At 32.0% G+C, this 26,402-nt stretch overlaps 3 protein-coding genes and 1 pseudogene across 12 annotated transcripts in view; 3 read left to right on the forward strand and 1 right to left on the reverse strand.

The window, feature by feature from the left end:
* LOC140058695 (uncharacterized) overlaps positions 1 to 17,695 on the forward strand; it is a 90,678-nt gene extending 72,983 nt beyond the window's left edge. For 6 of the 10 annotated variants that reach the window (XM_072104395.1, XM_072104396.1, XM_072104401.1 and 3 more), the window contains 11 exons: positions 4,805 to 5,294; positions 5,505 to 7,657; positions 7,974 to 8,135; positions 9,178 to 9,292; positions 9,379 to 9,693; positions 9,804 to 9,923; positions 10,426 to 10,525; positions 11,573 to 11,725; positions 14,493 to 14,678; positions 14,885 to 14,931; positions 15,357 to 17,695. In XM_072104395.1, coding sequence (XP_071960496.1) covers positions 4,805 to 5,294; positions 5,505 to 7,657; positions 7,974 to 8,135; positions 9,178 to 9,292; positions 9,379 to 9,693; positions 9,804 to 9,923; positions 10,426 to 10,525; positions 11,573 to 11,725; positions 14,493 to 14,678; positions 14,885 to 14,931; positions 15,357 to 15,503 — 3,988 coding nt within the window. In that variant the 3' untranslated portion in view covers positions 15,504 to 17,695. Of the gene's footprint in view, positions 1 to 1,231; positions 1,246 to 1,812; positions 2,411 to 3,260; positions 3,442 to 4,804; positions 5,295 to 5,504; positions 7,658 to 7,973; positions 8,136 to 9,177; positions 9,293 to 9,378; positions 9,694 to 9,803; positions 9,924 to 10,425; positions 10,526 to 11,572; positions 11,726 to 13,007; positions 13,034 to 14,492; positions 14,679 to 14,884; positions 14,932 to 15,356 lie in introns of those variants that run through there. The other 4 variants (XM_072104405.1, XM_072104403.1, XM_072104398.1 and 1 more) reach the window with 4 other exon arrangements.
* LOC140059634 (U2 spliceosomal RNA) lies at positions 14,699 to 14,820 on the forward strand (annotated as a pseudogene).
* Positions 17,696 to 19,872: 2,177 nt separating the features above from the next.
* Positions 19,873 to 23,810, reverse strand: LOC140058718 (coiled-coil domain-containing protein 77-like). The gene is made up of 9 exons (XM_072104433.1): positions 23,758 to 23,810; positions 22,996 to 23,242; positions 22,504 to 22,667; positions 22,200 to 22,414; positions 21,879 to 22,092; positions 21,358 to 21,577; positions 20,941 to 21,066; positions 20,702 to 20,854; positions 19,873 to 20,230 (listed from the first exon to the last, which is right to left on the reverse strand). Exons 1-9 carry the CDS (start codon positions 23,784 to 23,786, stop codon positions 20,084 to 20,086), a joined length of 1,515 nt encoding a protein of 504 aa, XP_071960534.1. The 5' UTR covers positions 23,787 to 23,810; the 3' UTR covers positions 19,873 to 20,083.
* A 571-nt stretch (positions 23,811 to 24,381) lies between these two features.
* The window catches only part of LOC140059581 (lysine-specific demethylase 5A-like), a 28,972-nt gene continuing 26,951 nt past the window's right edge, over positions 24,382 to 26,402 (forward strand). The window contains exon 1 of the mRNA XM_072105541.1: positions 24,382 to 24,630. Within this exon, the coding sequence (XP_071961642.1) occupies positions 24,481 to 24,630 (150 nt within the window). The 5' untranslated portion in view covers positions 24,382 to 24,480. The remainder of the gene's footprint in view (positions 24,631 to 26,402) is intronic.

Raw genomic sequence — 26,402 nt, forward strand, 5'->3', positions numbered from 1 at the left:
AAACTGTTCTCGGTTAAGACATTTTTTTGCGTTAGATCCACCATGGAAATTACAGTAATCAAAAGCATTCATGCACGTCAAAGAATCAAATTAGCATCTGGGATAAGATCATGCCTCTTGATTCTGGTTTCCCCAAAGGAATGGGCAATCAATACCTCTGTAGATAGTTTTTGCATAATATTAGACTAGTGCAAGCCCATGTGTGTATAACTTGACTCTTTTGCAAGATCAGTAAACCATGACTAAAAATCAAATTAGCATCTCTTACCGACTGGGGTGTATATGGCATCCTCGTTTTTCCTACGGAATAGAATAATCAATAACCTGGTTTTTGCATATTAAGTTAACCTTATTGACATCCATTTGATGTTCCTAACATATATACAAAAAAAGTTTGTACCAAGAAATTTGAGAATGAAATATTATTAATTTAAATATTAATGAGAGAAAATGAGTAGTATGTGTGTTTCAACATCAACATTTATCAATAGTAATCAAATTGAGTCACATGGTACATTATCTATTGATTGATATTGATCCGGTGTATATTGATTACATCTCTATTGACTAGATATGTGCAGTGCGACGGGTAAAGAACCTTAAACAATAACAAGATATGTTTATTAAAACATCTCCATAGAATATAATAATAAACAACATTTATTATTTGTGGTTAATAAAATTTACTGATTCGCAATATTTTATAGAAAATATCGCATGCCATGTTGTCATGCATCAGTAAACATACAACAATATCATAATTCTTATCGGATAAGAATTGCCAATATTTATTGTAATTAAAACTAGTTAATGATTAGATCTTTTGAAATTTGTTACTACTGTTTTATCCTGGCATTGTTAACGTGACTATATTTATGTTTGCATTTCCAATAGACATAATACGACTGGATCAGTGCTGGCGTCTCGTAGAATTAATGAAAAATCCTGGCTGGTATATTCCAGTCAAGGTCATTACCAACAATTGTTTTGTTATAGAGGTCATAAATTATATTTTGTAATAGTCAATATATAGTCATTACTAATATGCTATTGTTTTTGTTGATTGGTCAGCCAAGGTCGTATCTCCCGCCTCTTTTTCTTTTACTTCCTTTCTTACAACATGTGACTGAGATTAGATAAAATGCTTCTAGATACATCTGAATAGCTGCAAGTTAAAAGGAAAAGAATACATATTAAAATAGTATTTCATGTAGGATAATACTGGTGGTGTATTCTGTAGATGCTGTGAGTTTTTTTAAATGTTTTTTTATTGTTTTTTTAGGTGTACTCAATGTACTCGGGAAAAATTTTAATATTTTAGCTATTTTGTTGTTTAGCTAAATGTTTTTGACATTTTACCTTTTAAAAGTGTTTTTTGCAAAAGCTTATAGTTTTTTCTACAACAGATGAGCTTTCATGTTAGATATTTTATATTTTAAATTAAATTGCAGTTAGTTTTATTTCATAAATAATGCTATGTGTAAGTGTTTAAATCAATAATTAATGTTTAAGTAAATGCTTGATTTTTTTTCTCCAACTGGTTTTTCAAAGATGTATTTCTGTAAATGTTACTTTTTAAATCACTTCTGAATACTTCAATATTTATTATACATTTTACACTAATTTCCATAATATTTGACCCATCCTTGATATTTTTATAATTTTTAATTACTTCTAATTTAAAGGATGTAATATTGATCTTGACCCTATTTAAAGGTCAAATCATCGTAGTTGTCATCACAATTGTATAATTTGATGCATGTTTTCATAGCTGAGTTGCGTACTTTCAAATTAGGAAGATTTCTGAATTTGTTATTATTCTAATTGATTAATTTCTGAAATTACGCTATGGGTCGTTGTCGTTGGTAACAGATTATGTCCGAACGTGAGAATGAATTAATTAGTTAGTGGCCGTGGTGATTAGAAATTAAAAATGAATTGTTTGGGTTTGGTCGCAAATAGTTAATTTTTAATTCTAAGCAAGATAATGATTTACTTAGAAAAGGTAATACAATATCATTAAGCATGTATTTACTGTAGTTTATTTACCATTAATTGTGCCATTGGATGACATTAGCCTTGTAGGTCATGCTACAAAATACTGGTAGAGAAGAACACTTACATATTGTTTGCTTGGCAGGCAAATAGCAATTAAGTTTTAAAGTATTGCATAGATTTGAGCAGACTCAACACATCTGTAGATCATATGATCTAGCAGACGACAGCAATACAGTTTACATTAGAAGATTTTTAAAGCAGAGACTATTACATATTTTTATGTGATCATTTAAACACTGGTAAAATATGTTATTTGTTCGTTGAACAAATATGTGTTTTGTAAACATCTGAAAATGTCATTTTTTAATATATGGACTCCTTACTCTTCATACATACGTGATGGTATAATAAGGTAGGTCGACATTGTTTTTGGTTCAAACCGTCTGTTCTACACTTGCATCAGTCATACAAAAATTCATTAATTGAAGAAACAATTTATATAAAGATACTAACCTAGATACCAACCTAGTTAAAAATACTGACATAGTTAAAGATATAAAACGTAGTTAAAGATACTAACTTGGTTAAAGATACCAACTTGGTTAAAGACACCAACTTGGTTAAAGATACCAACTTAGTTAAAGAAACCAACTTGATTAAAGATACCAACTTAGTTAAAGAAACCAACTTGATTAAAGATGCCAATTTAGAAAAGATACCAATTTAGTTAGAGGTACCAACTTAGTTAAAGGTACCAACTTAGTTAAATATACCAATGTAGTTAAAGGTACCAACCTAATATTATACCAAGTTAAAGATACCATAAAGAAACCAACCTAGTTATAGCAAAACTTAATCTGGTCTGTGTGGTTATTGTCTGGTATAAGTCTTTTCTTTTAACTTTTAACTATATCGGTTGTTTACTCTACTTTAACCACATAAAAAAATAAATAAATGTAACAATAGGAAATAAAGGTAGATCATTCAAACCATAGTGTAGATCATAAATGTAGGTAGGTTCAAAACAATTACATTGTAACGTAGCCAAGGTTTTTCCAATGTCCTTCCCAACACTAATACCTGGTTGTGTGTTGCACGCTACATTGTTTATAGTAAACGCTGAAGTAATCCCTCCCTATTGTTGCCTTGTGGTTTCATTGTCATTGAACTGCCCACGTATCATCGAATATTTTGATGACGTCCTCACTGTCATATAAACAAATACTCTTATTTGTTTTGATTATTACAATATTGTATCCATTTCTTAGCACACATATCGCAATCGGTTTCCTGAATTTTTTTTCTGTAGACATGACGGAATCTAATAGTTTATAGTTTTTATTGTGCAATGGGTAATGGAAGTTTAGTACTATTGAAAATATTATTGAAATACAAACGCGTATTTAAAATTGGATTATTTAGTTATCAGATGGGAGAAACAAGGTAAACATTTTTGTTTTTTTATTGTTTTCATTTTACAAACAATTGGAAAAAATTATGTTTAATATCACTTCTTTAACAATACACTTGTATAGAATTGTTTGGAAAATTTTTATTTTAATTATTACAATAAATAAAGAATATAAAAGGGGAAGCAAATGAAAATAGATTTATTTAAATTTAATTTAATTACTGCAGTAAATCATAGTTTACCCACAACTCATATCCAATTCATGACCGAAATGTCCTCCATGCGTTATGAATAAAAAACGACAACTCGCGCCATTGTAGTTCAAACAGGAAGTACGTCAAACTTTAGACATTTTATTCGGTTTTATTGGCAGTTGTAATGGTCTACATTTCATTCATACTAAACATGCTCAGTTTATATCCTGTTAAAGGAAAATATGCCTAATTAATTAATTAAATTATTCTTTAATAATTTCAATATGACCTTTGACAGATTATAATAGAATCGTAAGATTGTTTTAAGTTACTCTTCTTGAGAGAGTTTTTAGATACTTTATAAATATTTTACAAGAACAATTTATGCTTTCAGAAATAACTATAAATGAAGATGTATTAAATTGTATTTATAAATGGATAATTGGTATTTGAAAAGCCAAATTAATTTTAGAAAGAAATTATAAATGAAGATGAATTGTTTATTTGAAGGACTTCAAATAATAAACAAGTTAGTTTATAAAATCCTGTTTTTAATGGTAAGAATCACCTGTTCCGTATCCGGTAGTATTATTTCAAGTAGATTTACTTATAATATTTGTAAAATTTTCTGTTGAAGATTTTCTTCTCAACGTCTAAACTGTTTTGACCACCACTTGTTCTTGTTTTACCATGTTGGTTTTGTGTGCATTCCGTAACAACATTTGTGTGAAACAAAACACAAATTATGTTACAGAATTTAAGGTTTATGGTACGCAAGAATTTGTTTAGAATTGTTAAAGTGACGAATTTTTACAAAGGAAACTGATCAGGTGATGGGTTTAGTGGCAGACTTTTAAGATACGTGACCGGCACGCTCCAAAACAGAAAGAATATAATGATGTCATGATTGTCGTGTGATCTTTCGAAGAGATACACAGTGATTCACAATAACTTAAGCCTTATTCTTATCTGTACGTTATGAATCATGGTTTCTTTTTGAAGGGTTTAGTATAAAATTTTATTTTCAGGAGCGTACATCGTTAAAATATGAATCGTAAAATTTGTAGTCAATGTTTGTATAACCTTATTAAGTTTTAGATAATATTAACATTGTGTTTCTATGTTTTGAACAAAATTATGTTTAAGATTGTACTTTATTAAAATTTAATAATAATCATTAATTAATGTTTTGTCTTTGCAGAACTGAGAAAGGAACAGAAGGAACAACAACTCCAAAAAGAAAGAAAAAGAATCAAGCAGCAGGAGGAATTGTAGATAAGAAAGGAGAAGAAAAACAATGGGAGAATTCTCCTCAAACTCCGTTTGGAAGTCGTACTTTAGTCGTATCGTTGACGGAAGAACAGATTGATAAACAATGTGCTCAGGATTATAAATCAAAACCAACGAAACAATCAAGCGTCGATAGTATTCGAAACACGCTACCGGCGACCCCACCGAACAGTCCAGCAACTTTAAAGAACAACGAAAGATCAGAAGGTCCTTTGAATGAACATTACGACCCTGATACATTAGATTATTTTGATCGGACAACACCACGAAGGCGGAGCACAAGATCACCGCTACGTAGAGAAAAGTCATTCAAACAACGCCGACAGGAAGAGAGAATTATTCAACGTTCACGAACATTGTCCAATCCGTATGAACTGTCAGTGGAATTATATAGTAAGCAGGTAAGTCAAATCTCATTCCATTCCTGGTATTGTAAAGGAAGAGGTTCAGCTATTGTAAGGAAGAAGTTGTATAGATCACTGTATTCAATATTTCCTGTTTTCTTAACTGTGTTGCAATTGATTGGTAAGGAAATTCCAACGCTAGTAGTACTATTAAAGTATAAAAAATGTAATAAGCCTTTAACTCAATAATATTTAATTATCTTACAGGTTGAAATGATAGAGAAGAGTTATGGTGGCAGAGAAAAAGCCCACAAAGCCGCGCAAGTAATTCAAAGTGCTTACCGTCAATATGGAATGAATAAACAGTTCCAACGTTTACGAAGAAGCCAATCTGAAAATCGTTCATCACGCTTACTTTCTTCACTACGTTGCTCAAAAGGCTGGGAACAATTTAGCAATCGTGCTCGCGTTGTTATGCTCGGAGACCCGGTGAATAATAATGATTTAGAGTTAAAAACGCCAACACCAGAATCTCTTGATACAGACGTGTTTGATAAAGAAATTAGTGAACGCTCTAAAGCAAATCTTATTAAGCTGCAATCTTTGAATGGGAATACAAAAAACGGGGATGTTTTAAAAAAAACTGACAATAAAGATGGATCTCCAGCCGGCAAGAAACAGTCAAAAACAGTTGTTGTCACGGTGATGATGACAAAAGAAACACATCGATCAACAGCTGAGATAACAAAAAGCGAAAATATGAAGAAACGTGCTCAAAGTGTTGGCACTTTAGAACAATTGCCTGTTGACTACACAAACAGTGCAAAATTATCAACAATACCAGCGAGTTTAGGTGAGGTCGGCAGTATGACTGTCTTGCCAACTCCGCAAATAGACTCGAAAAAAGCCTTTCATAGTAATATACAACGGGCTATTGGCTTGGACGATTTATCTAAAGGTGTTGATGCCACGGACAGTGCACCGACACCTATGAAAAATAAAGCCAGAATGATGACCCTTGGGGATGGACAAAAAGCGAGTGTTGGCAAAATCGGACATCTGCCTACTAGAATTGTTACAAGTAAACAAGTGTTTGAATCCGCTATAAGTAGAACCACGCCTTCAAACAAAGATATTGCTTTAGTTCAGCAGTCCCAAAATGAAAAAACCACAAAAGCAGAACTTATTACAATTAAACCAGAACATATGGCCCCAAGTGGCAGCGAAAGTAGTCTTGATAGTCTGCGGAAACGTGATTCTTCTTCTTCGGGTGTTTACAGCGACTATAGTACAACAACTTCTGAAAGTTCTCTCCAGAAAACTGAAATTCAGGAGAATCCAGAAGTTGTGGAAATGTCTGCAAAAGAAAAACTAAGAAGTAAACACGAAAAATCATACAGTTTACCAGAAAATATTATTTCGGACACTGCAAATAAACTGGACGGAGGAGTAGACCCTAAAAAATCAAAGAAAAGAAAGGTGTCAAAGAAAAAAGAAAAGAAAACCAAAGATGATTTAAAGAAAGGAAATGAACTTCCTATGGAGGATGTGAGCATAGAAAGTGATAAATTTAGAGGACCTTTTAAACGGTGGCGTAGTCGAAGTGCGGAGAGACGACCAAGGAAACTTGATATTGATACACATCGTCGATTGCAAAATGTGGACTGTTCGACAGATGTATATTCTCGCGCTTTTAATTTAGAATTTCAAGGACGAAATCATTCGTCCAGTCTGCCACGGAGATCTGGAAACAACTTAATCAGGGACTATTATAATGATGATTTAGCTTATTACTCAACAATGCCAGCTAGGACGATGAGACGGCGATCAAATACAGAAGGAGATATTGATTATGACCTTGATACCACAAGAAGTGGGGGTAAACGACGAACACACACCATTGATTATGGTGAATTGGATAAAATCTCACTGGCTTCAACCGCCAGTAGTGACTTTGGTGAATTTGACCGAGAAACATTCCTTCCAACATCGTCCCCGAAAGCGAGAGTCGGTTTATCCACGTCTGAGCATCTTCAAGATTCAGATTCCGATTCTGATTTGTCTGATTCGGATGATCAATGTCATGATGTGACCTTAAAAGCTGAAGACTTTCATGAGTTAAATACTCCGTCACATTTACAAAGTTTCCAAATGACGCCTTCACCCGTTTGGAAACGAAAACATAGCAAAATGGCAAACGGGTCTCTTAGTCTACACAAATCAGACACGCGTGATAGCGTTAGTAGCGAAAGTAGTGGTTCTTCCAAATTAACAGTCGGTGACGACTCAAGCGTGACCACGGGTAGTGTGGATAGTTTACGAGAAATTCCCGTGATTGACCCTATCCCACCATCTATGACGATACCGAATACCCCACCTAGACGTCGCAAATATAGAATTGGACTTAACTTATTTAACAAGTAAGGCTATTTGATTCATCTACCATGTCTATTAAAGAGAATATATTTTTGTCAAGTTTTTAATTTTAAATGGTGCATGTGACACAATGCAAATTTAGGGGACACTATCTATTTCAGACAATCTAATTTAATTATATACGGTCAAGTCTAAACTGAAGTCTGACGCTTTCTGAACTAAAATTGTCCTAAAGCCTCTAGCCTCGAACTAAATAAAATATAATATTCATCATGTCTCCCATCCTCAAGGGATTTGTTCTAGGTCAAAACTATATTTATTTATCATATTTTAATAATTTTATTATAATTTATCCAATAGAAAACCAGAAAAGGGTATCAAATTTTTAATTGAGAATAAGTTCCTGGAGAATTCAACTCAAGAAGTGGCTAAATTTTTGCTAAGTCGCATCGGACTGAGCAAACAAAAGATTGGAGAATATTTAGGAGATTTACAACAACAATTTAACATGATGGTGCTAGAGTAAGTATACTTTTTATGAGCACAACTTCATCTTATCATTATCAAGTTTATATTTCAATATCTAACTACAATATGATACCATATCATTCTATCACAATTCCATTTTTATACATATTGCATCATTATAACAATTGTATTCAATTCCGTTTAATATACGTCTTACATCATCGTAACAATTGTTGTTATGATATACTCATGTATTTGAAGTGAATGTGAAATTTCCAAAGTTTTATCTATTACGAAATATCAATTTCTTGATACTGTGACTTAGACTTGTGGATGTGATTACTTGTATTTAACACATGTTTAATGACTTCGACAGACATATTTCCTTGATAAAAAAAAACACTAGCCAGCAATGATGCAATACCGTAAGACGTAGCAAACTGTACCACTGAAACATGATATTAAAATCAATAGCTTCAACGAGTTCCTGTTCAGGAATTTATGCGGCCCTGTGATTTTCCTCCCACATGATTTTGTGGTTTTTACGTCAATATGGTGGTAGCTAAGCTTGGTATTGGTCTTTGATCAACAGTTTTTTTCTATGGAAAAACGTTTTAAAGTAGTGATTCTCATGCATGATTTACCATATTGCCAACAAGCCTGCCTTTAAAAATAATTTAGTGCATTTGAATCTTTCTTTGTATTATTTTAATAGTTAGACCACATATGGTCATATCTACAAAAATATACAACTCTTTGTTCAGATATTTTTAATAGCATTTTCAGTGATTGATTCTGATATTCTTTTCTGGCAATTGGCCGTTGTTTCAATGTACCAGACAAAATATATCTTTTTATTACAATTTAAGATTCTTATAATGTAGATTTTATTGAAATAGACGTTCCTCCATTATTCCCCCTCAAAATTTAATTTCTCTTTTAAGTCCTAAAGAATAGATTCTATTGGATATAGACTGGTAAAAGTAAACTTTGCCAATTTTCACTGGTTTATTTATTGTGATATCAAGCATCATATTATATTGTTCTTTGGTATATTTCACTTGTATTCATTATGAATGGATTTTTTTTTCTGTAGATGTTATGTTGAAGAAATCAACTTTCAAGGTCTGTCAATAGACGACGCTCTTAGAAAATTCCAGTCACATTTTCGCATGCCCGGTGAGGCCCAGAAGATTGAACGCCTTGTAGAGGTAAAGAATACATAATATGATATGATATACAATAGTTAGAGGAAAGAAAACGGAATAGATTGATAATTTGTTAATTTTTTTTTTAGGCGTTTTCACAACGATACCTTGTTTGTAACCCAGAAATAGCAACCACCTTCAACAATCCTGACACAGTTTTTATTCTCGCTTTTGCTGTGATCATGCTACATACAGACCTCCACAGCCCAAATGTAAAAACAGAACGAAAAATGAAACTTGACGATTTCATCAAGAACCTCAGAGGCATCGATGACGGGCAAGACATCGACAAAGATGTCCTGCGTGGAGTGTATGAACGAATAAAGAAAGAAGAATTCCATCCTGCAACTGATCATGTGACGGCTGTACAGAGTGTTGAACAAAGCATTCTGGGTAATAGACCTGTAAGTAAATTAGACAATATATTATTCATTTTTCAAAACTGTTTACTTTGTCATGAATATTCATCTACACTGTAAATTTTATCATTTTTTCAATATAATTTTATTCACAGATTCTTTCTCAACCTCATCGAAGGCTAGTGTGCTCGGTGAGCCTATTAGAAATAAACGATCCCAGCAAACGTGAGAAGAAGCATTTTAGGGAGATATTTTTATTTAACGACATGCTAGTGGTAAGTGAGAACATAATGGGGTTGGGGCACATGGGCAAATTCAGAATGGATGGGGTACATTGGCTGGTTTACCAAGGGGAAAGATAATGTGATTAAACACATCTCAATTGTTGTAGGATGATGAAGGAGTTAAACATGTCCATAGTAGTCTAGAATATTGGCCTGGGTTTGGCTCTTATCTAAATTGATGCTAGGACTATAAAATAGTGTATCAAAACAACACCTGTCTGTCTGTGATTTCTTCTTTGATGAGTAGTGTCCACACCGTAATGTTTGAGTTGGAGACCACAGGTGTGTTCAAAGAATCGCACGTCATAATATTACACAGAAGTCATTGCTTTGTGTTGACGTACTAGAATCAAGAAAACAATTGAACTTTTACTTGGGATATATCATAAAAACTCACCAGATGAATGTGCTCAATGTATTCAACTACCAGTATATATAATCAATATATATAATTAAAATTTGTTTTCTAATAAAACTTTCTTCTTTCTAATAGGTAACTAAGGTATTAGCACGCAAGAAAACAGGAACATTATATAATTTCAAGAAATCTTTCCCACTTCATGGAATCACTGTATTAAAGTATGAAACGCCACGTAAGTCAAAATATTATTACAATTGATATATATTCTATCAGAGAGCTAAAAACAGGTCACATGCCTTATTATTGCATGCGCTCCTTATCGTTTTCTCTTTTTCCATGAAAAGTTCACTTGCTTGTTTCTTTTAAAGGTTAATACGATTTATATTTATTTGTTTGTTTTTCCAAGGAGTAGAAACAGAAAACGAAAATTGCATTTGAAAACATTTATCGAACGCATCTGGATCAGTTTATTTTTGTACAAATCATAATTGGCCGCTGTCATACATATAACTGTCAGCCATAGATAGATTTTGTATCGACAAATGCAAAATATCCCAAAATAAGTTGGACAAGAAATGGTTAAACAGGTGGATACACCTAAGCAACCAGCCTTTCGACAGAAAACCTACCGGAAATGAAATTCCTTGTAGAAACGCAAATGCATTGTAAATCTATTTATGTTTACTAGATTGAAATCGATAAAGTTTAAAGTATGCTATGCATGAGCGGACAATGATAGATGTAATTTAAAGATGTCAAAGTTATTTCAGTGAAATGACGGTTTTTGTTGATATCTGGTATCAAGAGATTTCGAGCCAAAATGAAAGAAATCGAGAGTTGTATTTAATAATACAGTTTTCCTTGTATGTGCTAATATTAACATAACAGAAGTTAGTCATGCTGTTGTACGCCCAGATTCATGTTGACGTTTGACTTTTTATATATATAGGTCAAGTGATATAGAGATTATAATATATAAGTACGAAATTTTACAATTAAAACAAATATCTTTCTAGTGTTTTTTTATTTAAATTGTAAGTTGAAAATTGTCTTTTGGAATCTTTTCATGCCAATTCATGTTGATGTTTGACTGTTTCTATATATAGGTCAAGTGATAAAAAGTAGATTATATAATAATATATAAATATGAAATATGACAATATAAAACAATTCTTGCGGTTTTAATACTTTGATTTACATAATTAGTTGAAAACTAATCTTTTATTTCCCAACCTTTTTTCCACCATCATTAACTTTTCTTCATATTTTTGTTGTGTAGATTATCCTTTTGGTATTCGACTTATTAGTGTTGTAGACAACAAAGTACTAGCAACATTTTGCGCATTAAATCATGAAGACTGGTCACGGTTCGTACGTGATCTACAAGAGTATGTTATGGAAATGAACGAAATGGAAGATATACGTATTGGAGGTAAGATAGACAATATTTAAATTTATTAAAGGTCTACAAAAAATAAGAAGATATATATTAACTTGTTACCTAATTTCAAGTTGGTATTTTTGCATTAAAACTTTATTCAGAAGAATTTAATATAACACATACGATCTTTGTTACCCAACAATAATCCGATGCATTCATCATGCTTGTATACTCCATGGTCTAGGTATCATCTGAATACTGAAACTAGTTTATTCATTAAAATTTGCATGGTATACAAAAGAAAATGAGATCTATCCTGGAGTCATATGAGCATGATAATGTGTTTTTGGCATTAAACTTAAAGCACAGGGTAATTCTGCATTAACTTTCACAAGCATGTCAATCTTAAGTATACACTTGGAATACACTCACTTATTAATAGGCTTCTAGTCCCAGACAACAAAACGCTGTTGCATCTGAGTCTAGCACCCTTAAATTAATCAATAACATATTTGATAACCATCATCTTTATTTACTATTAATCAACAATCACTTTACAATAAATGATGAATAATTAATGTAAATATACTAGGGGATAGATTTGTTTAATATTGCTAGTGAGTGGTTAGCAAATGCTATTAGGGTGACCGGTTGAAACCGGTTTACTGTTAGTAGGTTAGAGTACCTCTTTTTTCTCCACCACTTTTTATTGTCCAACTTGAACATACAATCAATCTTGCAATTCTCCACTTTTGTCAATTTCCAAAGGAAACTATCGGATCTTATCTTCCACAGCAGGGATGCTGTTCTCCCAGCGGATGCTCCTATAAAGTTTCCTCGGGGAGTAGTGTGAAAAGAATCACTATACAGACATGTTTGGTCTGTTGAGATAGCTAATATTGTTTTCTCGTTATTGGATTAATTGACATTTAAATTACAAGTCTTGGGAGTATGTCCCTGTGGTTTCAATGTCCTGAATTGTGTATACCTGACAACCTGCCCCCACATCAGTATCTTAATAAACATGTTAAGTATTCACTAACATTATGTCACATATGACTAATGCTGCCTTAGTAAATAACATTTGATGTTCACTTCAAGCCCTTTGTGTGTATATAAAAGGCATATTCTGAAATGATTGTAAATCAAAATTGAGTGAAAAGCATTGAAATCTATAATTAACATTTTTACAGTAATAGATTTAAATTAAGGTATAAATATAGAAATACAACATTTTGAAAAGTTTAATTAAATCGATTCTCATCTTTTGGTTCTCCATTCTTTCATTCTCTCTCTCTCTTTCTTTCTTGCGTCACCATTCATCCCACTATAGCTATGTTACAAAGAGCGTCCATGAAGGTGAGTACAGTACATTGGTATTAAACAGCTCTGATTCTGTAGTGGAACTTCTTATTACTTTTCATTTATTTTTCACTTGTTTTCATTTTCATTATGGTTTTTGTATATTTCATATTGTCTTTTCTACTATCAGGTGTTGAATCGGGGCTCGATTTAGTAGTAACCTTGCCTGTAAATCTGTTTTGGCCTACCCAATGTACCTCTGTGCCAAGTGGACCAATTTGACAAACAAAAATGGAAATAACAGAGGGCACTCCTGCATAAGATTAAATCGAGCCCTGTGTTTAATAGTGCACTTTTTTCTATAAGTAGAGGATGAACTGTAGTATTAAAGCAATGATATTTCAACGGTGTATAGTTAAACTGCACAATAACATCACAACGCAAATTCAAACTGGCAGAAAAACGAGAAACTTCAAAATTCAATTTAGATCTTAAGAGTATACACGTTGTATATGTTTACCAATATCATATCAAGAAGAAGTAAACATTGTTTTGAACTTTTGACTCGCCTATTCACGTCACTACTGACATGGTTTTCTATAAACCAATCATTTCTTATATTTTACTTTCTGTCCAATTAAACAAATTGAATGTTTTTTTTCATATTTGCGATGTTGTTGTGTCAAGTATAAATGTTTTTTGAATGATTGTGGTTTTATGTCGTCGTTATATATGGGTGTTCTTTGATAAATTTGCATGAAATACAGAGAAGCAAGCATGACACATGTTTCCCGGTAATAATCTTACAGAAAAATCCTTTTTTAATTGAATGGACATACACACTTATTAGAAATACGAACTTTACTTTAAATAGTCTAATTGAATATCCTTAGTAATTAATTCTTTCAAACTGTGAACATAAAATTGTGAGTTTTACGTGTGCATGTATTAATGAATGGTGGTGTAAAAACATTTATGTTTATATGTCTTTTTAAATTTTTTTTCTTGTTAATATTTATTGGAAGTAAACATGTTTTATACTTTTTTTTTCTTGTTTAAAATTTATTGTTTTGAACAATTTTTGGTGTTAGATGTAAAATTTAGTAAATTCACTTTCTAAAAACTTCACACTCTGTGGCTGACTAATGTCAAGGTTTTCTAAAACTAGACTACTTTATATTTTTTCTTTAAATTTCTCGAAAATGTATTCAAATTTCAGTTTGTTTGTATATATATGTACTGTATACAGATCTTATATATTTATGTATACATTTAACTACATGATTTTATGAATATTTGTTTAATATGAATTCTAATCATTGTAATTATGAAATGAAGGAAACTGAAAAGTTGTGACGTCAAAATAATGTCGCAACTAATAACAGAAAACATGATGATGATAACCTGATCTCAACTCATCTCATTTGAGACAAAACTTCCACTTAAATAAGATTTCCTGCTGTAATTAGACAACTTGATTTAACGAAGAATGTTTCTTTTTCTATTTTTCTCGTAGCTGAATTGGAAAGACAAAAATTAATGCGTAAAGAACAAGGCTGTACTGCAGACTCGGGCCTAGGCCTGGACTCGGAGAGCATAACAAGTAATAATTTAACTGGTAGCATGGACTCATTAGCGCCTCCTGAAATTTTGAAAAGAACCGCCCTGTCTAATTCCCTAATGAACCTCAAGGAAGCATCAGGTAAATTCAACGAAACGTTTGTTAATTCTCTACCTTTTGGCTAAGATCATGTGTAGTATCTGTTCTTTTCAGATTAATATCTGAAAAACTGCTCATCGAGTAGCTTCTAATCTAAAAATGATATCAGTAAGGATAAGCTAATTTGTAAATATTACAAAATCTGATGATTTTTTTATGATAATAAATCTTTTTTTTTTAAATTTTAGAGAAGCAGAACCATCGAGTGAGTGCAAGTTCTCTGGATGGAACTTTGGTAAGTAATTATTAATGGAAAATTGTTACTATTGGTTCCCCTTTATTGTTGTCCCTTATGGTGTGGTTCCTTGTTAGACAATTTTAGATTGGTAGAATTGTTTCACTTCAGAAATTGTTACAGCTACAGAGCTAGGGAGGTGAAAAATGTACTACTACCTAGAGTATAGCCCCATCGACTTGATTCTATATCTCCAGATCGACTTTACCTTATATCATGAAAAACTCCCTCTCTCTTATACGTCAGAGTTGGCTTAGTTTATCCTAAGAATCTCAACCTTACTATAATTAAAAACAGTTGGCTATGGAACCCATTGAACTCTAATTATCACTTCACAATGCTAATAGAAAGGTTATTTAATTTAGTCATTTGTTACTAATTACTCCTGACATCAAATTAATATTTTTAAATTTCTTTTTTTGCAGTCAATGAACCTAACGATTCCATTTACCGGCCCCGTAATTAAACGCAACAAATCAACATTATCGGGATGGTTCAGTAAACGCAAGAGTACCCCGCCGCAACTAGAAAGCAGCTCTCATGAGGAAAATCTTTCGCAACTTTCAAAATAAATTGACAAGTGGTCGTAACACAATTAGATGTGGTATTGATGGCAAACAAGGCACATCCAGTGTAGCTAATGTAGAAACATCATAAAAATGATCTTGATTTGACCAATCAAATGATGGCTTATATCAACATTCGGTGTGGTTTTTATTGGTCTTTCTTAAACAAATAAACCAATCAATCAGTGGTCTAATTTACCTAAATTGAAGTGACCAATCAAGGCTTTTCTAAGCGTTTGGTCAAATTTAATTACACCTAAATTATGGCTTTTATAAATGTATGATCTGATATAATTACACCTGTATGTTAAATAATCATGTTCTTAATATTGATTGGTTATATTCAAAATCATAGTTATTTTCTGGTTGCGTCAGGGCTGTACAAAGCTGTTTATTATCCGTATGGCTGAGCAACCTGATTGGCTAAACATTCGTATTGGATGTGCGCTTGGAACCAACAGAGTTGATTGGTTGTTGAAGGATTTTAGAGCCGTTTGAGGCAAAACTGCTGCAATTGTTTCATTTAAATAATTCCTTAAGTTATGGCAAAGTGCAATTGATTATTTAAAGAGAAAAGTTATGGCACATATTGAATGAAAATTAACCAAAAAAAAAAGGAAGAAATTAAATATATTATGAATTATTTAAAATTTGAATTGTTCTTGTTATGCTCTAAAGAGAAATTTGGCCTGTCTTATTCATGAGTCGGTTTTGGTTACGTTTCCAAAATATTCTGACTAACCAATATTTCTACACAAAGGTGTAGGTAACAGATTCTAATTTCTCCATACTACTGTAAATGTAACACAATAGTTACAAACCTTTTCCATCTGTATATTCTATCCACCCAAAAAAAAATAAATAGCAATTTTAAATTTATACAACTCTGTTTGAATATTGTTTGACTTAATACCTCTTACTTTATCATTTATAAATAACAAAATTGTATTGGTAATTAATAGTAAAAACTCTCACCAAATTCTAGACACCCTTAGGTCGGACTAACGATGTCTCGAAGGGTGAATAGAATTTTTGTTCATTCAGGTTTAGTCGAAATTTCTGTCAGAGTTTCACTGTATTGTGTTTTATATATCCTTTAACCATGTATGTATGATTATTATGTCATTTCGTTTTGGTTTTAAACCGAAGATGTAAAGTTAATTAAATACCTTGTTTGTTTATAAGTGTGGAACATCCTTACATTTTGGTGTTTGTAATATTAATAGTGTCTGCTGTATCAGCCGATAAAACCTGTCAATATTTCTTATAGAAAACTTTTTTATACTATGATATCCTACTGTATATTGTTATCCCCTAATCCTATTGGGCAACATTTGTATACATCGTCAGGACAACCATGGATATGTCTTCCTATTGGTCGAAATTGAAAACAAGAAGTATGCAAATTTGGTTTTATGGAAATTAAAATTATTGATCAACAATATCTATTTCATTTCAATATCTGTTACTATTGTAATTAATGAATCAGATTTATTAAACTATACTGTATATTATTATTATTATTTTATTTTAATTTTTTAAATCAAGAATTTTGAAAACACATCTATTCATTATATGCTTAACAGTAACAATAATAATCAAGGAATCCATCCATATAATTTAACTACTGTATACCATTAATACTACACTTTCACATCATTCTGTTAACGTTATTGGTAGGGCTAAAAGTGGGCGAGGAGAATAGTAGACCCTTTTAAGTTTGTGGTAGAGTTTATTTGCAATATTATGTAAGAAAGTGAGTATGATATTATGTATTTAAGGAGAGAAAATTTATTAATAACTCTGTTTACACATATTAGTTGATAAAAAGAAATGATACACACATGATTGTTTCTATAAATGGTAATGTCATTTCTATATATGGAGATATTATTTACATATAAGTTAATAATGTTTTTATATGGTAACGTCATTGCTATTTAAGGTAATATATTGCCATTTATGGTAATATCTTTATAATATGTAGTGTTTGAACAACAACGTCAAGAGTTTAAGAAGAATTTATGTTATGTTGTAGAAAAGATGTTTGTTATTATAAAAAGAATTATGTGTGTTTAGGGTAACTAATCTTTTTCTACTTTACTGGATCAACAATGATTTAGGTAATTAATGTATTGGTGAGAAAAATTGCTTACCCAATGTGAACATAATAAAAATGCTTGCCCAAGATGAATATACATGAAGATTGTTGTGATTTGTTTTCTGCACATGTTGTAATTCTGTTTGGTCTTTTGACTGTTCATATTCCCAGGTAGAACAGTATTTATAGCTAGAATTCAACTGGCTATAGTACTGTATCTTAAACAACCTGGAAAACTTGCACCTCTCCTGAATTCTTTTCATACCATGTTATTTAACGCACTTATTTACAACGTCAACATTTGCAAATTTGTACCCTCTTTTAGGATTCTAAATAACTTGCGAAGCAGAAGATATTGCTCTTTAAAAAGACAAACAATCTATTTGAAAATGCGAAGAGTTACTAAATTACAAAGATATGAAGTATTACAACAATGAATACACCTACATTATGGTTAACTTTGTCTACCATGAAAACATAAGACAGCAAAACAATAGATGTCTTTGTTTATATGCAATACTTCCTGTACGTGTTAAACTTACCTGACGTACATAAGCCCTCATCCAGGGTTCTGACGTCATACTGAAATTCTTACGGCCTTGATGATTGTGGATGGTGGGAGTGGTGGGCAGTGTATATTGTTGTGGTTTTGGACAAAAAAATTGACCAGATATGTAGTACAGTTTTCCAATGTCATAAACCATTTCCTATATAGATACATCGCCAAGCTTTTTATATAGTTCTATAGATAATATCAAGGCTGGTATTAATTTTTAATAATTAATTAATATTTATGCAATGCCGAAGAAACCTTTTCCCAAATTGTTTATTGTTACTTTTTCCACATTTCCTTCATATTTACATAAACCAATTTGTCTCTAAGTCATCTATAATTTCTTCACCATCATTATAAACTAGTATTTTATGTTTAGGTAACGATTCTGCTTATTTTGAGAAGTTCTGCATCTTGAAATTGAAATTCTTTTGATAAAAATTCTCTATGATCGAATTATCTCCTTTTCTCTCTGTACCATAATGAATACTTATTCTTTACTCCATGTCTGTACTAAAGATTTCCTCCTTTTCTATCCCATTATGTATGAGTTTGTGATGTCATAGTTGTCCTCTACACAACCCAACTCCTCCATAATAGTAATACCGACTAGGTAATGGTCAGGAAGTTGTACTGTTTAAGTATTCTACTTAACCCAAATGAGCGTGATCTAAGCTCACTGGAGCCCAAAAGCTATTAATCGCTATAGAGATTCAAACAGCTGCCATTAAACCAGAGATTGACTTAATTATTGATGTTGCCAGTGTTGCAAAACAGTAGAGTAATTATAGTTATTAACACAAAAAACACCAGAAAAAGACACCATCATTTCACAGTAAATTGTGATACAAAGTAGATAAAAAACTTTTGTGAGTTCTCACAAAATTTGAATTCAGTATGAGAATTTATGAAAGTAAAATTTGCAAGCTAAACATTGATTAATGATTTTAAGAAAAGTTTTTTAATTTCAATTTTCCAAAATCTGTTAAGAATCTATGATTCACAAGTTTTTCTAAATTTTATCTTCAACAAACTTGTAATATTTCAAAATTCATTAACTTGTTACAGTATATTACTAGTCCGTAACAATAGGATTGTTTTCTTCCCACGAGGGCAGCATTTACTAACTAGCTGAGTGCAATATGCCGACATCATCCATCATTTTAATTGTCTTTCAAATATTCTTCAAAAGTGATTTATAATATCATTTCCAGATTTTTCACAAATTCATTTTCAATTAAATAGAAAATTAAATTATTATGGCACATAAACTATCCGTACAATGGAAAGGAAAGACCTAATTATTGGAGCACATGTGACACATTTGGGTGTTTAAAAATCTGACGTAAATGCGTATCGAAGATTCGTCTTTTAATAAGAAAAATATTTTTAACATATTGGATGCTTCCAGCAGTTAATTGTGAACTTTGTGATTGGTCTACTTAGACCAAGACCCCGAACAGCATGATTTTGACTAAAAGCAGATTTCAAGAGTTGAGTTGTTTAATAGTAGCGTCTTAAACTATCAAACTATGTGATGTGCCCATATATGGACATGATGAGGTCATATAACTACCATATTTGGGCACATAGCACTATTTTGATAGTGTAGACAGAGCGTTATTTGAATTATTATGGGATTGTTTTTACATCAAAATTAAGGAAAAAATAAAATAAATAAATAAATAAATTTGTTCAGACAACTATTACTATTCAAAATTTATTAGTACAGTATTTCCAACAAATTATACAGTATTTACAATTGAGAGAAGCATTAAATATAAAAATTACTAATAATTATATACAGGAAAAACTATCAATAACAATGGTATTGCAATACTATAAGGTAGACAAACTTAAAATGTACAAAACTAGACTTCAGCTTTGATGTTAATTTTGTTTATTAATCCTCTGTTGTTTTTCCAAATCCCTCTAGATCCTTCGTAAATCATCTTCTAATCCGTACACCTTGGCTTTGAGGTTGTGCAGTTCTCCTTGGATCTTCTTTGATCTTTTGGCTGTTTTGTGGATGTCGTGCAGCATTCTTAAATCTCCATCTTCTCCTACACCAACTGTGACCTGGAAAAAAAGTAAATGTACTTAAGTTGTTATATAAATGATTTAGACTATATCAACATTTGAGAACATTTAAACTAATCCCTGCTGAACAGGTTAGGTTTAGGTAACTAGTTAAGGTAATCAGTTCAGTACACAAAGGGTTAAAGTTCCTCTGGCTCTATGCCAGAAATCTCTACTCCCATGGGTGATGTTTTATAATTCTGAATTACATCAATTAAGCTCAATCTATGGAAAGCTTTAGGACAATGTGTATCATGTGTGTCTGTAGGCTTGATCCGGAAGGGCTGTGTACGATTGATCACATGCCAAGTTTTAAATGCACTCCAGACAGGCTGGAAATCTAAAATCACATTAATACATTATGTTGATATAAAACTGACTGTCAAATGTATAAACAATGCAATTCCTCACATATTGACATAGACAAAGCAATTTACATTATATTTATTACTTAGGATTAGGGCTACTTACTTTAAATAACTGTTTTTCTACATCTTTCAGTCGTGTGCGCAGTCTCTTTACGTCAGTTTTGAAGCCCTCAACTTCCAGGTTACGCCGTTTCTCTAACGCTTGGTAACGTTGGTTCATTAACTGAAGTCGTTTACTCATTTTTTCTGTCCTTTCCTACACAAAAAAAAATATTCTTGCGTTAATTTATGTCTGCAATGTGGTGGCACAAATCAACGCATGATAACACAATGATGTCGTACCTTGAAGACTTCCCTGCCAACATCATCTTGCTCTCGTATCCTTGCCAACTCATCTTCCAGACCTATGACCTGCTCCCTGTAAACGTCGGCCATCTTGTGTGCTTGGTCTAGTTCATTCTGCATCACCTGTACAAAACAAGACAAAATGGATATTATGTTGGTAACAGGCATTATGCAAAAGCTACCCAAGCGTAGTTACCCATCCCTGACATAATTATAAGCCTGCCACCAAAATAGAACCGTGTATTAGGCAGACAAATCTAGGTTGTGGTATTAGCTGATCTATTTCATTTGCGTTACAAGCTCCATTTAGATAACGAGTCATAGAGTTATAGTTGTTCTTTTACTGTTAGTTCAATTTTGGATATTCATGAATTATCAAAACCTGCTGTATTAATTAACGAACCAACAACACACCTCAAGTTCATCGCTATACGACTGATGCGACTCCACTACTTGATGCGTGACGTGGACAACATCGTCCTTCGACACGTTCAGCTCCTCTTTACATCTATCCAGCTCCTGTAGCAGTTCATCTTTCTCTGCCATCCAATCTCTCTCCACAGCACGACTCTGATACTTGAGCTCTAAGTAATCTTTGGTGCTGTCATATAGAAGACTCTGTGTTTTGTGCAGTCTAAAAAATAACAATGATTTACAGGCAACGCTCTTTAAAAGCACACACATACATTGTAGTATACACAGGATTTCAGATAAGTTTGGTATTGAGCCTAAAAAGAATGTGGGAATGAATAAAGGTCTTTAGAAAGTATTCTGTGTGCCCAGGTTTAGAGAATTTAGACTGTATAATTTTTACCAGAGAGGGATAAAGGTTTTCCTGCATGGATAATACGATGCTTTTTCTTGAAAACACGTTTGGTGGTGGTTGTCCAAAAAATATTCACTGTAAACTTTTAAATATTATTTAAAATTCATACTTTTCTTCTAATTTGATAATGTGATGACGATCACGTTCCGTAACGGTTTGCATCTCATCAGCTCTCACTTGTCTGTCGTCAAGTAAGGTGCTGATTTGATCTCGCGACGCTCTTGTTTGCTCCTCTAGTTGTGCTTGAAGGGCGTTGACTTGTAGTGCCAGTATTTCGACATCAGGGCCTTCACTGTTCTGATTTGTTTGTCCCTTTGACTTGCCTATGAAAAAAAAAAAATTAATTTCCTCTTGTGTCAAATTTGCAATTTTACATATATGATTTGGCCATATCTGTAACTTAAAAATTTTTTTGTAAAAAATGTTATACCTTTTGATTTGCTTGCCACAATCGTGTAATCGTCTTTTCTTGATTTTATTGTAGCGCCTAACTGACCAGCTAGACTTAACCTCTCGCCTTCTGATGTGTACGGATGGTGCGATTGTGGGCGCCTTTGAGGGACCACTACTTTTGATGGGGGCTCTTTGTGAAAGTAGGTCACTTCAGGGCCACCATTAGTACCAAGAGACAACAAGTGTTGAATTCTATAGATAATAAATAGTATTTTATTTTAATAATTTTATTGATTATAAATAAAGTAATTTGAAGAAATAAATTATTAATATTGTGTTACTTTTTTCTGTCTTCTATTTCTCTGATCTTCAGACGATCATTCTCGGAGTAAAGTCGTAAAACATGTTCACGTTCTTGGAATAGAAACACTTGCATATCGCTGAGAGCTTGTTGAAGTTCTGCAATTTCGTCTTCACGTTGTTTTAACTCCCACTGCATCTTGTGCTGTAGGGAAAGAATAAAACGATTCATTAATGGTTTACAATGAATTATTGGTTTAGTAGCAAAGTGTAAACACTAACCTGCTTTAGGCTGACATGATGTAGTAACATAAGTAGTATACGTTAAGGCTAATTTACACAGACGAGCGGTAACGGTAATAAAAATATAAAATCCATGTTATTCCTTATGACAATTTACATAAAACGCCGAGCGGACAACGGTTTCCCCTCACGATAGATACAGATTCTATGTGGGACAAGCTACGCAGTTTTCCATTAACCATTCGTCTAGTGTAAATTGGTTTTTACAGTGGCATTCTTTAATTTCTCACTTGTTGTTCATAAGTGATTTTATATTCATCAAGTTTGTTGAGCATTTGCTCATGCTCATCATCAAACTCCGCAATTTTTCTTCGATAATATTCCAATAATTCCCTGGATGGCCGTAAGTATCCCAAACGTTCATTGACAGTTGGAAGCGCTGGAGACTGTACTTGTCTGAAGCTGACATTCTTGCCATTAGACTTGGATCGACTTTTATTCATGTTACTGATTGGCGTTGAATTTAAATAATCTGACCTAAAAATTAAATAATAATTGATGTGAAATAATTTAATCAACATTATAAATAGCATAACTTTATGTATAATTGTATTGCTAGTATTATTATAGGCCTAGGCTATGTACAGTATGTTATTGTTGGAAAAAAAGTCACTTATGGATGTGCCAATCAATTATAAATAATAAAAAAATTATATATATAGATATAATTTATTAGTATAGACACTGCTTTTTTTTTAACAAAAAGAGAAATCGAAAATTGTGGCCAAAAAAAATGGCTAGGCCTACACTATGCATTGGCTAGGTATATGACACACGGGCCCCGGACAACATCAACGGTCAATTCGATAGTACGGTGGGGAAAAGGAAAGGCCTAGCTTTGCAAACGCAAAAACCTATTATAAGGCTATAATTTGAAAACCAATTTTAACTATATTATACACACCCCACCAGATGGTAATTCTAATCAGTATCCGTAAAATAAAAGTTGTATGCGAATTCTGAAATTACATTTTATCTTAAATTTAACTTACCGCCTATCGTGATTCCAGGAGGATGCCATTTTTGTTTTGAAAATCCCACTCCAAAAGAGAGAGGGCGCAATGCTTGTTTTTGTATACAACAACACACATCCCCCTCTCTCCCAACACATCACAAAATAAACAGAACAAAATACAACTTATGTAACTTCTGAGACTTATTTTGATTTTGAAATAGCCCTTTATTTGTAATTTGAACAATTTAAATTATGAAAATAGCATAATAATATTGAGTGAAATGTGAAAATTGCCATGTATTTACAACAGAAAGTGGTGTTGATGATGCGTATGAATAATGATACAAAGTTTAAAACCCAGTGTCCGGAACTATGTCCATATTTAGAGGCCTGCGCATTTCTTTGTTCCAAATATATTACATTATTTATAGTTAATTTTACTTTTTCCAATTATTACGTACATTGATAACCAATTTTTTCAATTTTGAATTATTAATTGCATAAAAGATTATTCTTTATTTTAAAACTTAATGATATTTGGAACTATATTTCAATCAGATGAAATATAGTTCATGAGTAATACGGTCCTAAGCTAAGCTAGGTCTCGTCAACCGCAGCTGAGCCACCCGTTGAGAGAGTCATTCGGCTCTGTGCAACAACTGAGTATTCGGTTGATGGTGGTAGGCCTAGGGTAAAAACACCAATATTTTAGTCTTTTTAAGGCATTATTTTTAACTTTCGAACACCATATGGAGAGATAATGATTGAAGCAGAAGAAGATTTTTCGCCTCCTCCTGAGGCACCAGTTTTTGAGCCTACAGAGGAGGAATTTAGCGATCCGCTCGGCTATATTGCCAAGATTCGACCCATCGCATTGAAGACGGGAATTTGTAAAATCCGTCCTCCCTCGGTAAGACAAATGATTATTTTTGTCAGAAATACTAAGTTCCATTTGTTTACAAGTTTCGGCATGGGTACTTTATTTAATTGCAAAGTCATTAAAGTAGATTTTGCCAATATTTGTCCGCTTTTTATACTCTTCGTTGATAAATCTTATAAATGGCGACGAATTCCATTGTTTAATTTCACTGCTACATTTTGAGATAAGGAACTTTAAATTCAAAAATTTCATTGGTATTTTCATTTATTTTGTAGGCATCGTGGTTGAAACATAATGACAATATATTTTGCTTTATGCTAGCAAGTATAAAGTTTTGATAATTATTTAAATTAATTGAAAATTTTAGCATTAAATGAAGGAGTTTTAAATATTATATGTTCCTCAGAAATAGTATGCCTGCCTGGTGTACATGCAAACCTCAATGTTGGCAATGGTGGACAAGTCACTCATAACATATGGATGAACAAATAATTAAACAAAAATTCAAAACAGGTCTAAAATCGATTCATATGAACAATATTTATATTAAGTTTATTCATTAATTATTATACAAATTGTTGAGTAAAATACAAAACTATTTGATTTACATTTTAAGGCTTAAAATGAAAAAAAGCACTATCAAATTTAAACCAGAATTATTTTATCTTAATTTGTATATAAATTTCCATTCCTTGCCTCATATAGTTCTTCCATTAATTGGTGTTAAATATTCTAAACAAAAAACATTTTAATAAATAAATATGTGATGATTAAAAACAAATAAAAATTCTTCGAATTTTAAACCAAGCCTGTTTGTGTCAGCCAACCAATGCAATAATGTTCGTAAATTAAATTGTTTATATAATTTTAAAATAAGTTTGTAGTCTAACAGTCTATATTTTCGATTATAGTACTTCAACACTATTTAATAAATTTATTGTTAATCTAAAAATATTGAAAACATTAGCCTCTAGACCTTAGTATATACATAACACTCAAATTTGTGTTGAAAATTTGTAAACAAAATGGCTGACTATTACTGCTGTAGTGTCAGTAATTCATTGATATTGTTCTGCTCCACATATGTTTTCAGAAATAATTAACCAAATTAATATGTAATTAAATTGTTATAATTATTATGTACTTAAAATGGTTATATAATTATTATAAATTCCATTGAATTTTTTGCGTTTGACAAAATTATAAATAAATAAGAATGAAAATCGAAGCTAAAAATAATTGTGGGTTTACTAACCAAGCAAAGTTAAAAGTAAACAACAAATGATTACACCTTTCCTCAGCAAATTCAAAGATATAAAAAATATTAGAATTATTTTTATGTTGAAAATACAGTAGAACCCCTTCTTTGTGACCCCCTTCAAGGGACACTCATGTTTAGGGGACATTTCCGCAAAATAATTACTGATGGAAAATATTAGAGATTGTAACAAACAGCAACATGACAACCAACCCCTATTAAGGGGACATTTTATTGGGTTCCGACGATGTTGCCTTAATAGGGGTTCTACTGCATAGGTATGACATTGACAATGACATTACAATATATTTTGCATGGAATTAACAGGCTTGCAATTTCAACCATAAGTAAAATTTATAAAAATGTTTTTTTTTAAATATTTATTTTGACTACAGTTGGCTAAAATTTGCTTCAAATGATATTAGAAATGTAGCGTACCCTACTGTATACAGTAATGGCTCCCTACAAATTGCTGTTTATATAATTGGTGGTTGCATGGGAAGTCTTAATTATTAAACAATACTTAATTTTGTAGATTAATCCT

The sequence above is a fragment of the Antedon mediterranea genome, chromosome 9, assembly GCF_964355755.1.
Source record: "Antedon mediterranea chromosome 9, ecAntMedi1.1, whole genome shotgun sequence".
In the NCBI taxonomy this organism is placed as follows: domain Eukaryota; kingdom Metazoa; phylum Echinodermata; class Crinoidea; order Comatulida; family Antedonidae; genus Antedon; species Antedon mediterranea.